Here is a 12,835-nt window from a genome sequence, read left to right on the forward strand (position 1 = left end):
TCCTTTATTACTCCTACTTCCTTTATTTATTTTATGAGATAAAATGAAGGGGAGGCAGGGACGGAGAGCTGGGCGGAGAGAAGAGGTAATACAGGAAGTAGGAGTGATAAAGGAGGAGATATGTTTCCTTTCCTGCCTTTGAACCACCCGTCTCTGTCTCCTGTGTCCTTTCCTTTCCTAGCCAAGGGCCGAGCCACATGCTGTAAACATCTGGCTCAGCCCAAACGTAGGGGAGAGTAGGCTCGTTGGAGATGAGCCAGGTCTGCGCAGAATCGATCACCGGCGATCGCCGCCCAATGCATGCTGGGTAGATTTGTGTCAGACTAGATCGCGGCTTGCTCTGACGTCATGCACACGTGGTCATGATGACCTCACGAGATAAAGGCGGCCGCAGGTTTGAGAGCAGGCATCGCAGTTGCTCTCCATCGACTGCAATATCCAGGCGGACCCAGGGGCATGCTGGGAAACACCGGTCTCTCAGCTGATCTAACGGCTGATTGGTTCAGAATCGACTCAACATGATGACGTTTTATATCAACTTTTGTATTGATTTTGATTTGGAAGGATTTTAACTGCTATGTGTCTGATTTAAAGGCGTATTCTGTACAGAACTCATGTTGTGTGGTGATAGTGACGTTTAGAAGTCAGAGAGACTAAATCTGGTCAGATTACAGATCATCTACAGCAGGGGGGTCAAACTCAGTTTCCCAGAGGGCCACACTGGAAAATGAGAATCACATCGAGGGCCAGACATGTAGATTATTGACGTGTTTATTTAAGATAAAGTCAAATATTTTGACTGTATTATTGCATGTCTCATATACTGTCGTCTTCTCACTTACATTTAAGCCTCATAAAGCCCCAAAAAAGTTCCTCAGCCAGCGACAAATACATTGAAAAAGGCGCCAAAAAAGTTGGAAAAAGGCCCAAACAAAGGGTCAAAATTGTCTGAAAAAGTGACAAAAACTTCAGAAAGTGAAAAAAAACCATCGTAAAACGCACCAAAAACTTCTGAAAAAGTGGCAAAACGTTGAGTAACTTATCCGAAACGTTAAAACAACGTGCCTAAGCATTGAAAAAAGCGCATAAACCGTCGTAAAAGGCGGCAAAAATGTCGAAAAAAAGCACCAAAAATGTAACAACTTTGGAAAATGCGACAAAAAACGAAGTGGGCCTAAATTTATTGTGAACCTAAATTGATATACGGGCCGGATCAAAACCTGCGAGGGGCCGGATTTGGCCCTCGGGCCTCGAGTTTGACACGTGATCTACAGTCTGCTGTTAATTAAAATCAGCAACAGATCGCTTGTAGAGCATTTTGAGAGCTACTCTGTCTTAATGAGAACATCTGGACACTGTGTACACGCTGATATATGGGTCTGATAACATTTTATTAAATCGGAATAGTGTTTCTGTGACTTCCTGTTCAGCCTGAAGGCTGCTGGAAAGTTCATCTCGTACGAGCCTATTTTCTCCCATTTACAGCAGATTTTTTGCACTTTGTGCCTCTGCGGTGTGTATCTTTCCTTCCTCTGACTCTCTCTCTCTCTCTGTCTCTCGTTCCACCCTCCTCCCCCTGCCTGTTACACACCTGAGTGTAATCAGTGCTCAGGTAGGGGGGGGGGGGGGGGGTGATAAGGAGGCAGAGAGCGAAGGGACAGAGGCACATGGAGAGCACACACAGCAGCATAGTGAGGAGCTTCCTCCTCCTCACTCTTTTATTCTCCACAAGTAGGTTTGTTTTTCCCAACCTCCATGCACACTTAAACACACACACACACAGAAACACACACGCACACGTGTCTTCACGTTGCCTACTTGTTGTGGGCTTTGTTGTTAATTCGTGCACACGTTTTTGGATGCCATTGATTTTTGCTGCTGCTGCTCCTTGAGTTTTTGTGTGTGCTGTGCCAATAATTTCGGGTGGTACGTTTTGCCAGCCCATTTCTACCCTTTCTGACTCGGCAGGGGGTTGTTTTTTATAGCGATCGGTTAGTCAGTGCTGTGCTGTTCCCTCTTGACAGTGGAGTTTAATTTGTAGCGCAACCCAGCCTTGATAAATAACATTCTTGCACGAAAGAGCATCTGGTTGTTATTTCCGATCATTTTGGTATCACTGTGCCTAAACAGGCGAGAAAGAATGTGATAAAATCTGAGTTGCTGGCTGCTTTATCTGATAAAGGGCTGTTGTCACAATGAGTTCTCCGTCCCGAATTAAAAGACCCGGGGGCACAGCTCCGTCTGAAGGAGCTAGAACTTGAAATGCGTCGCTTGGTGGTAAAAGAAAAGGAGCTGGACTATGAATTGCAATACCGCAAATTCATAGTCAGCAATTAGCGTTGCATTCCCCCCCCTGACTCATTTCCTGGTTCTCCTTCTCCATCAACAACATGAAATCAAGGAGAGGGTTAACTTTTCCTGCTCCAGATTTCCCACCATGGTCAGAAAGAACAGGGGAGACACACACACACACACACAGACACACCGGCTTGACGCACACACCAAGTATAACACCAGGCCACTTCCGTAGGCTACGGGGAAAGCTCTGCCTGGAGCCACCGCAGGACCGTAAAACAGGCTTCAGTGTTTGCACACACTGTGTGTGGCCCTCTTAAACTCGTGCAGGAAAAGTGGCTAGATGACAAATCACAAAACCTCTTTGATTATGTCAGTAATTTTCACTTCAAGCGTCACTGTGCTTGTGAATTTGCAAAGCAGAACTATCGTTTTTCTTCCCAGTCTGTTACGCAGCCTATGGGCTACATAGCCTTATCCGTCCTCGTATCACTAACGTCACCCATCTTGGGCATGCTCTACATCCCTTTAGCACATTACTTGTGTCCCATACATTCTTTTTTAAAACGGCAGTTTTCTTTACATTGGTGATGCGGAGCATTTTAGTAAAGCCACTGTAGCGCCGTCAGAAGAGTGTGACTCACTCTGAAACTTATTTTAAACGTTCCCTGGACACCAACCAGTGAGAGCCATTAAAAAGGAGTTCCACAGTAGGCTATTATTGCAGATGAATGATGTAAACCCTTTGAAATAAAAGATTATGAATTATAATTCAGTTAATGATGGTGCTGCAGCCTCAGAATGGGATTAGTAGGTTTAGGTCTTTTTCACCCGCAGTATTGCACCTAAATGAAATAGATTATAAGTTCAATACCGTTTCTCCAGTAATATTAGGCTATACTAATGATTAAATATGATAGGCTACACCATATTGGAATATTTACTCTAGCAGCAATTTTCTCCCACGCAAATTCTCTCTTTTGCAGCAGCCGCTGCATTTTTTTAACTCGTTTGTGCGCATGAGTATTTCCGCCGACCAGTTTGTTTGTGGTTGTTGCCATGGTGAATCGTAGTATCATGGCTCCATTCATGCTGCCTTTTTATTGTGGTGGTGCACGCACGTGAACCTACTCTGAGTTGATTGAACCAACTCATAGCAGCTGTGTTGAAACCGAAAACTCAGTTTCCATCTCAGGGTAAATCAACTCAGACATCAGGGTTAGACTCAGTTTGTTAAACCTCCTTCCTGGTTCTGTCTTGCAGGTTCATTACGACGGCCCATATGTAGTCCCAACAAAAAGTAAGCGACCGGGACTACATAGTTGCCACTCCGGAGCGTTGACAGCATAGTAGGTTGTGTAACAAAAATATGTTGAAGCCATACGTGGACAGAGAAGCTACCCCTCAGTCCTCTGCCAGTGCGGTCAAAGCGGTCGTGGCGCTGTCATCATAACAATCATTTGGGAAAACATGATAGTTGCCGAGTAAACACTGCGTTTGATTATCATAAAGTGGGCGTGTCTCTAAAGGAAAGACTCGTGGGTACTTAAAGAACACATTTTCATTCAGATATTTTAGGGTGAAAGGTCAAGGGACCCCTTCCAACGACGGTTTTTTGAACATTTTTGTTGCTTTTCCCTATGTATATACAGTACATGTATAGGGAAATACGGTGTATGTTATACAGCATTGTTTCTCAAATCGGGGTACTGCAGGGGGTACGTAAGCGCTTTTTTTCTACGTTTTTGTCGCTGTTTTTAAAGTTTGTCACTTAAAGTTTCTGTCACTATTTTCGACCTGTTCTTGCCTCCTTCTTTCTACCGACTTTTTCCAAGTTTTTACATTTTAAAAGTTTTTGTTGCATTTTTTCATCAGCATTTAAATGTTTTTCAGTGACATGGCTGTTGTTTGGTAAATCTATCACTGGTCAGGGCGTACATGGCTTAAACACAATTCAAATGGGGTACATTACTGAAAAAACTTTGAGAACCACTGTTGTAGATAATCTTTGGTCTTGTTTCTAAACCATCTCTGTTTCCCATGATGCCGTGCAGACAGCGGGCGGGGCCTGTGCCTGACGGAGGCGTGCGTCACCGTAGCGAGCCAGATGGTGGAGGCCATGGACCGCGGCGCCGACCCCTGCACCGACTTCTACCAGTTCGCCTGCGGAGGCTGGATGAGGAAGAACCCGCTGCCCGACGGACGCTCGCGCTGGTCCACGTTCAACAGCATCTGGGAGCAGAACCAGGCGCTACTGAAGCATCTGCTGGGTGAGGGGGGGGGGCAGAACCAGGCACTGCTGAAGCACCTGGTAGGTGAGGGGGGCGGGTACAGACAGGTGCAGAGGGAGACAGATGTTGTTTTGGGGGCTTTTTTCTACTCTTTTAGACATTCTAGCGGCTTTTTGCGACGTTATCAGGTTTTTTAACTCTCCTGTTGTCCACGGGTCAAATTTGACCCATTTTCTAAAAGTTTCTATATCAGAAATTTGGGTTTCTATCAACCAAAATGTCCAAAAACATAACGTGGATGGTTCCCTACAACGCTCTTCACAAGTAAAATATATTATCAGTTACCTACTTTTGTTAAATTGGGTGTTTTATTAATCATTTTTATTTTATAGCATTTAAAAAAGAAATTGATAAGAGAACATTGAAAAAAGTGACAAAAATGACGAAAAAGCATCAGAGAAAGTTCCATAGTGGGCGGGAGGACAACACGAGGGTTAAACGTTTGGTCACCTGTTTGAGTTGTTTTTTTTTTTTTTTCAGAAAATGAAACACAAAATGCATAAAAAGTATGAATATTACGAGAGAATAAAACTCAGTACTAATCCAACCTGTGCGTTAACTTTATCCACTGTTGGTGTTGGATTTTCTATTTTTCAGTTTTCTGCTTTTTTGCTGCGTTTAAGAGAGGGGAGAGAGACAGACAGGTGCAGAGGGAGACAGATATTTCGTGTGGGTTTTTTTTTTCTACTTTTTTCTACTCTTTTAGACATTCTTGCAGCGTTTTGCGATGTTGTTATCAAGTTTTTTTTTAAACGTTTGGTTGCTTTTTTTTCAATGTTTTCGTCCAACCCGTTCTCACTCCGAACTCGTAAAATACGGACGTTTGGACAGTGGCTGTCAGCGTCTGAAGCGACGAAAAAAAGCATCCTTCAGCGTGTTTGTAGAACGTACCGGGGAGAGCAGCAGCTACACGGGGTTTAGTGAGTAGTATGTAGGGAGGTTGGTTTGGGGGGGGGGGGGGGGATGGGTCAGACACAGGACTTTCACCCAGTAGACTGGGGATCATGTCCCGCGTGTGTCTTTAACCGTCCCGTTCTTCCCATGTGTCCCGGAAGTGTAAGCCCACCCACGACCTTTTCCTTAGCATAACTGCGTCAAAAGGGACGCCAATAGTCCCGACCAAGCACATTCAGTTAAAGCGCGTTATATGACGCTAAAGGAGACTTTTAGCGTCAATAACGACAAAGGCACCTGACCAAGCAGTCCATATTTTGCCAGATGGGAGTGAGAATCTGTTGTTCCGTCGCCTGTTTGAGTTACATTTTTTTCAGAAAACAAAACATCAAATGCATTAAAGGTCTGAATATTACGAGAGGAAAAAGATGGGTCAAATTTGACCCGTTTTCAAAGTTTTTTTTATATCAGAAATGAGTTTCTTAACAACCAAATTACCAAAAAATTCATAATTTCTGATTTTTTTTTTCAAACTCAAAAATTATATATATGTCATTTTATTAGGTTTATTAACCATGAATTTAAAAAGTATTGAAAAGCGGGGCAAAAACATTTTTAAAAAGTGAAAAAAACAAAACATCGGGAAAAGTTCCCAAAAAAGCGCATTTCTTTTAAAATTTTGACCCAGACTGACAAGTTCATGGCTGACGGTCTCCTTTAGCGTCATATAACGCGCTTTATCTAAACGGAAAATCTTTATCTAAAAGGAAAAGGTCGTGGGACAGTTGGGTTTAGGAAAAGAAGAACGGGACGGTTTGGTTTAGGAAAAGAAGAACGGGACGGTTGGGTTTAGGTAAAGAAGAACGGGACGGTTGGGTTTAGGTAAAGAAGAACGGGACGGTTTGGTTTAGGAAAAGAAGAACGGGACGGTTTGGTTTAGGAAAAGAAAAACGGGACGGTTTGGTTTAGGAAAAGAAGAACGGGACGGTTTGGTTTAGGAAAAGAAGAACGGGACGGTTGGGTTTAGGTAAAGAAGAACGGGACGGTTGGGTTTAGGTAAAGAAGAACGGGACGGTTGGGTTTAGGAAAAGAAGAACGGGACGGTTGGGTTTAGGTAAAGAAGAACGGGACGGTTGGGTTTAGGAAACGTGGCACGCGGGACATCCCCAGTCTCCTGGGTGAAAGTCCTGTGTTGTTTGACCCATCCACCCCCCCAACCAACCTCCCTATGAGGATTTTCGGCCTTTCGTACTACTTGCTACCGTAGTCGCTCTTAGTGCTATGTCATCTCCAAACCCTGTGTAGCTGCTGCTCTCCCTGGTACGTTCTACAAACACGCTGAAGGGGGATTTTTCACTTCAGACGCTGACAGCCACTGTCCAAACGTCCGTATTTTATGAGTTCGGAATGAGAACGGGATGCACAAAGGTTAAAGAATAAAACTCGGTACTAATCCAAAATGTGCCTTGACTTTATCCACTGACAGTTTGTGTGGTTTTTCCAGAGAACGGGACGTTCAATGGCAGCAGCGAGGCGGAGAGGAAGACTCAGTCCTACTACCTGTCCTGTCTCAACACGGGGAGGATCGAAGAACTCGGAGCTCAGCCGCTCATAGACCTCATCGCCAAGGTAACCACATCACCTGGTCACCACGGTGACCGTATCACTCAGCCAGCACACACTGTTGTTGTTTCAGCGCTGTCTTTAGTGACGTCAACCTGAAACACGAGACGTAAAACGCGACAAAATTATCGGGAAAAACTACAAAAAATTTGACAAGGATGGTTACAAAAAACCCAATCACCCAGGCAAGACAGCTGACAGCTAGGTTCATGATTTAAGATGATTTAAGATTATACAACGAGTAGATCCCATATATATAAAGAAAATAATGTTTAAAAAATGAATAAACTAAGGTGACCCCACAGATAATGTCAATCATCAGTATGTTTTTGTTTTGGTTGTCCTGTGATTGGTTGTGATTGGGTCTGGTTGTCTGTGATTGGTTCGGTTTGTCCTGTGATTGGTTGAGCAGATCGGGGGTTGGAACATGACGGGTCCCTGGGAGAAGGAGAACTTCATGGAGGTCCTGAAAGTGGTTTCTGGACCGTACAGAGCTCAGCCTTTCTTCAGTGTCGGAGTCAGTGCCGATCCCAAAAACTCAAACAGCAATGTTATCCAGGTAAAACACAACCAGATAGTCTATGAAGTATGAAGAGATAATATCATGTTCAAATGTTTTTATGTCTTACATTATTATAGTTTGTTAGCTATTATTGTCTATCTTCTTTTTTTATTTCTAATGCACCTTCAGTTGTGAGTCTCACAAACACACTCACTGCATTGCCTTTAAATATTTAGTAGTACAGTATGGCCATAAAGTCTCCAAATGCTTAAAATTATCTTGACAATTATATGAAAACACGGGTAGTGGTGCTCTCAAAACACTCCCGGTGCTTCGAGCTGATTGGTCTGCAGGTTACCCAGGTGGTGCTTCGGTGCTTCAATGCAGAGTAAACCTGTACTAAATGCACCTTTTATTCAAATGCATTTTATAGACTGCACAAGACACTTTATGGGAAGTTGCAATAGCACAAGGTCTGTACAGGTTTTTACTGGTTTGAATGATTCAGTTCCTGTTCCAGTTGATGATCAGTCACCTATTGATCTCTGTCCAGGTGGACCAATCTGGGCTCTTCCTGCCGTCTAGAGACTATTACCTCAACAAGACAGCCAATGAGAAGGTGAGAATGTATCAATATACATTTCAGCTGTTTTGGGGTCTTTTCCTGAATTGTTTTGATGATTTTATTAAGATTTTTATTTTTTATTAGATTTTTTTTATTGCCATTTCTTTCAATTTTTTTGCACTTTTTTTTTTCAAACTTTACCTTTTATTTGTGTTTTTTTTTTATTTTTATTTTTTTTATCGATTTTAGCGGTGTTCCTGTGTTGAAATTTCAGATGTTTGATTAAAGAAAGCTGTTTGTTGATCTGATAAATAAAGGCATCAAATGACTTTCTTTAAAATTTTTGTTGCTTTTTTTAAAAGAGAACTTTTTAGAATTCTCCCAATATTTTTGGTGCAACTTTATTATTATTATTATTATTATTATTATTATTATTATTATTATTATTATTACTACTATTTATTATTATTATTTTCTTAAAAATAAAATAATAATAAAATGACTAAATGAAATAAAACAAGACGTTACATGTCATTTATACACTGCCATGATAGCATCAAAATCACTATTTTTAAACCACTAAGAAGGCTCGACACATGAGACTTTGCTCCAAGTATCACCAGGGGCTCTACACATGAACTCCAGCATTGAGAACATTGTTTGTGAGTTTACCAACAAAGGTTTTAACAACTCACTTTAGCTGTTTTTGTTTATGCTATCCACCATCTTTGCCAGTCAAAAAGAGTCGATCTCTGAATGCGAATGAACGGACTCCATAAGAGGAAATGTCATTCTTATATGATATGTTTCAGGACTGGTCCAGATCCCTGCAAAAAAATTTGGACCACTAGGTGGAGCTATATCCACGCGTTCCCTCCATTCAGCTGAATCTCCTGATATAGGCCACGCCCTTTTCCGTCTATACTTTTATGCGCGAAAAATCCCGATTTATCGTAAACCTACTTTCTCTAACTCCGAAACTCTCGAAATTTTGAGGGTACCATCTAGGTACCACTCCTGAGGCCACGCCTACAGTGGGGTACTAATTCATCAAAGTGGGCGTAGCCTATGGGACCAAGGTTTGGAATCACCACTTGCACAAATGTGAGCAACTTCAAATTTACAGGGATGTTCAACGGTTCATGGACCTCACATACCAAAAATTACACATATGGACCTCTAGGTGGTGCTATAATAACGTAAAACATCTTTTTGCTATAACTCCCACATTACACATCGCACATTAGAAAACCTTACATCAACATATTCTGTGAATCGAGCTGAATCTGATGATATAGGCCATGCCCATTTCTGCTACGAAGTTTTTTTTCGCAATATATTGCAAAACCAACTTTTTCGAACTCCTCCTAGGCCGTGCGACCAATTTGCATGAAACCTGGTAGGTAACCTCTCCAGATGGACTTGACCAAAAGTTATCAAAAGAATTTTGTTACGTTAAACTATGCACAATTTACAACCAAACTAATTTTCGTAGCTAGCCACAAAACACGAACTTTAGCATATCTCGGTCAAATGAATAGGTATCAGAGCAAAACTTGGTATTATTGTTCGACATTTCACTCTGAGCCTCTGTACCAAGCCAATAGTTACTTTGGCGAAAATCAGCCATTAGATGGTGCTATAGTCAACGTGTATGCGTTTTGGCATTAGGCATTTAGGACAATTTCGATTGCAATTTCTTTGCCGTAGTAATTGCTATAAACACAAAACTTTTGATGCTCATTCGGCATGCCGCTCTGAGGCTCTGTACCAAATTTGGCAAAGATCGGCCATTAGGGGACGCTATAGTCAACGTAGACCAGTTTTGGCCCTTTTACTCAATCAGTGTTAATGGGATATTTGCAACGGCAACATACTGCAGACCTTGCGGCTCACAGCCTCGATATTTCCCGACGTTTGCCTCCCCACCATTACGCTTTGTGTCCTGCTTTCACGTGCTCCCCGGGTTGTCAGGAGCGACTCGCGTCAGGGACGACTGGCGCCGGGGGGCTTGGACCCTGTCATAACTGTTTGCAGTTATAGTTATGCTTTTAAATGAAAGTTTGACTCAGGTACATTCACAAAAAGACCCTAGGTTGCATTTTGGCGAGGGTTACGCTTTAAGCCAGTCCGTAATGTCTGGTCTATTTGGACTCTTCCAGTTAGGCAAAATGAGTCTGGCAGCTACAATAAAACCTGTTCACACCAGTCCAGCGTTTGCAGATGTTTGATTAAAGAAATGTCTGTATGTGTAACGTGCAGGTGTTGGTGGCGTACCTGGACTACATGGTGGAGTTGGGGACGCTGCTGGGCGGCGAGCGCAGCACCACGCTGCTTCTGATGCAGCAGATCCTGGACTTTGAGACGGCGCTCGCCAACATCACCGTCCCACAGGACCAACGGAGAGACGAGGAGAAGATCTACCACAAAATCACCATCTCTGAATTGCAGGTGAGGCACCGACGCTGGAAACCAAAACTCATTCCCAACTCCATCTTGTCCCGCGTGTCCCTTAAATCAGGTTTCTCAACTGGTCTCACGCTGTGACCCAGATCTTCCCGAGGTCTTCAAGTCACATAAATAAACATATTTACATGTGCAAAGTGCATTTCAGTAGCCTGACATCGTCATACTCAGATTGTAGTCAGAATGTGAGTCTGAAACCGCTCCATTGGGCTGTGATTATGGGGCGTGTTTCAACCGAAAAGGGGAAAGAAAATTCCTCTGCACTCATTGGATAGACCTACAACCAATCAGAGCAACGGAACTCAACTGTCAACAGACGGTATGGGGTTTCGTCTCCATAGCAACCACTCTTTGCACAATGCACTTCGGTCCTAACTTTTAGAGTTTTTTGAAGCTGATATCATTTGTTTCGTCTAAATATGAATGTGGATAACGTTAGTGATGGTGAGATGCTTGCTACAGTTGCATTTCTAGAGATGAATCGGCGAAAACACGTTTTATTTCTCTGATTCACGGCTTTGTTCTAACCGCTGGGCGCTCCTTCTCTTCAGTCACACTCTATCTCTCTCCACCATATAACGTTACCGTGCTTTCGGCTTGTTGAGGCTCCGCTCCGTCTAAAACTCTGCCATTTCGTAAAGCTGTTTGTAACGTAGAAATAAAATGGATTATTGATCAATTCATTTCTGTAGTTTTTAGCTGACTTTGCCAGCTGACTTGTTGAAACAGGTGAGGTCTTTTAAAATTTATTTTAAAACCAGCCTCTGTGACTTGAGTCACAGCGACACCTGTGTGTGTGTGTGTGTGTGTGTGTGTGTGTGTACTGTTCGTTACTGTATCTGTCCATCATCATATAAAGCCCACCCTCACAATTTGATTGGTCTGAACAGCTCTTGTTTGAGCATAATTGCTCCACAACTGATCAAGTCCAGACCGCTGGCATCCAGGCTAGCATTTCAGAGCACATTAATAAGAAACTGATGAGGAACATGACAACTGCATGGACACAAGTGCCAAACATCAATTACATATTGTAGAAGAAAATGAGTTAACGGTTTTAGTCTCAATCATAGTATTAAATATTATTTACACCAGGAAAGGGTCCTTCGACCCTTAAACAAAAATTTCTTTTTAATCCCATCCAAAATCATTTTCCCCTAAGTGGTTGTACTCTACCTGTTGAAAAACGCAGCCTGCAAGGGTCATGACCCAGAGCGTCAAAAACCAGGGATGCCGCCAATGATTCGCCGATTCGATTCCGAATCCCAATGTCCTGATTCGATTACATTTCTGATTGGCTATCACTTCTGCTGTAAATTGGACACACAAAAAGCATCCCTCATATTTTTAATAATGCACCAGGTTCACGTTTACATTAAGCACTGAGTCTAACCCTCATGTTGTCCTCGGGTCAAGTTTTTTTATATCGGAAATATGGGAAGTCGAAGTAAGCGCCTAAAACTTTGGGGAAAGCGTAAAAAATGTTGGGAAAAAAGCATCAAAAAGGCCGGCAAAAGTGGCAAAATGTCCAAAAAACAGGATTCAAACATCAGAAAAAGCTATAAAAATGTGGAAAATAAGTGACCAAAACTCACAAAAAAAACGTAAAAAATTTAATGAGCAACAAAAGTGTTTTTTTTCATGTTTGATGGGAAGACATCACAAGGGTTGAAGGGCTTTTAACTTCTTAAAAGATCCATTTCTGGGTTTTATTTAAGTGATGATATCAGATCACTTAAAGCTCCAGTGTTTAACGTGTTTAGTTGTTCATTATCTAAATCTGTGTTGCCCGTTCACAAACATGTCCTTTTCATGAATATTTACCACCACCATCAATTCACAGTATTCATTTTGGCTTGAAATTTTACATTTGCGTTTGCATAAACTGGAGTAGACGCTCCATCTTCATGCTCCATCTTGAAATATATGTTAGCCGGTAAGGGACATACAGGACACACGTGGAGGATCACACGTATTCAAAATCCAAATTTCAGGAACAGGAGTCTTCTTCTTCTTTGCCCAGAAAACGAAAAAGGAGATTGAAAAGAGCAAGAGACCGTCTTTTTGAAGCGTGAAGGCGTGATTGCGATCTGCGATTTGATCTCCCCACACATTGGACCTTTTAAACAAAGATCCATTTCAACTGGAGAATCCATTATTTTAATCCTGGACTATCAAAACAAAAATGACAAATGGCAA

The 12,835-nt window shown here is 42.3% G+C and overlaps 1 protein-coding gene and 1 long non-coding RNA gene across 3 annotated transcripts in view; one reads left to right on the top strand and one right to left on the bottom strand.

Moving 5' to 3' along the window:
- LOC116052971 overlaps window positions 1–840 on the bottom strand; it is a 17,644-nt gene extending 16,804 nt beyond the window's left edge. Inside the window, exon 1 of the long non-coding RNA XR_004105712.2 lies at window positions 673–840. This is a non-coding gene — a long non-coding RNA (uncharacterized LOC116052971). The remainder of the gene's footprint in view (window positions 1–672) is intronic.
- Window positions 1–12,835, top strand: part of ece2b (endothelin converting enzyme 2b) — a 38,233-nt gene that overhangs the window by 13,139 nt on the left and 12,259 nt on the right. Inside the window, exons 1-6 of one of the 2 annotated variants that reach the window (XM_031303810.2) lie at window positions 1,629–1,731; window positions 4,350–4,565; window positions 6,985–7,109; window positions 7,516–7,662; window positions 8,159–8,224; window positions 10,433–10,621. In XM_031303810.2, the coding sequence (XP_031159670.1) occupies window positions 1,668–1,731; window positions 4,350–4,565; window positions 6,985–7,109; window positions 7,516–7,662; window positions 8,159–8,224; window positions 10,433–10,621 (807 nt within the window). In that variant the 5' untranslated portion in view covers window positions 1,629–1,667. Of the gene's footprint in view, window positions 1–1,628; window positions 1,732–4,349; window positions 4,566–6,984; window positions 7,110–7,515; window positions 7,663–8,158; window positions 8,225–10,432; window positions 10,622–12,835 lie in introns of those variants that run through there. The other variant, XM_031303809.2, reaches the window with a different exon arrangement.

Source organism: Sander lucioperca, chromosome 6 (assembly GCF_008315115.2).
Source record: "Sander lucioperca isolate FBNREF2018 chromosome 6, SLUC_FBN_1.2, whole genome shotgun sequence".
NCBI lineage: Eukaryota > Metazoa > Chordata > Actinopteri > Perciformes > Percidae > Sander > Sander lucioperca.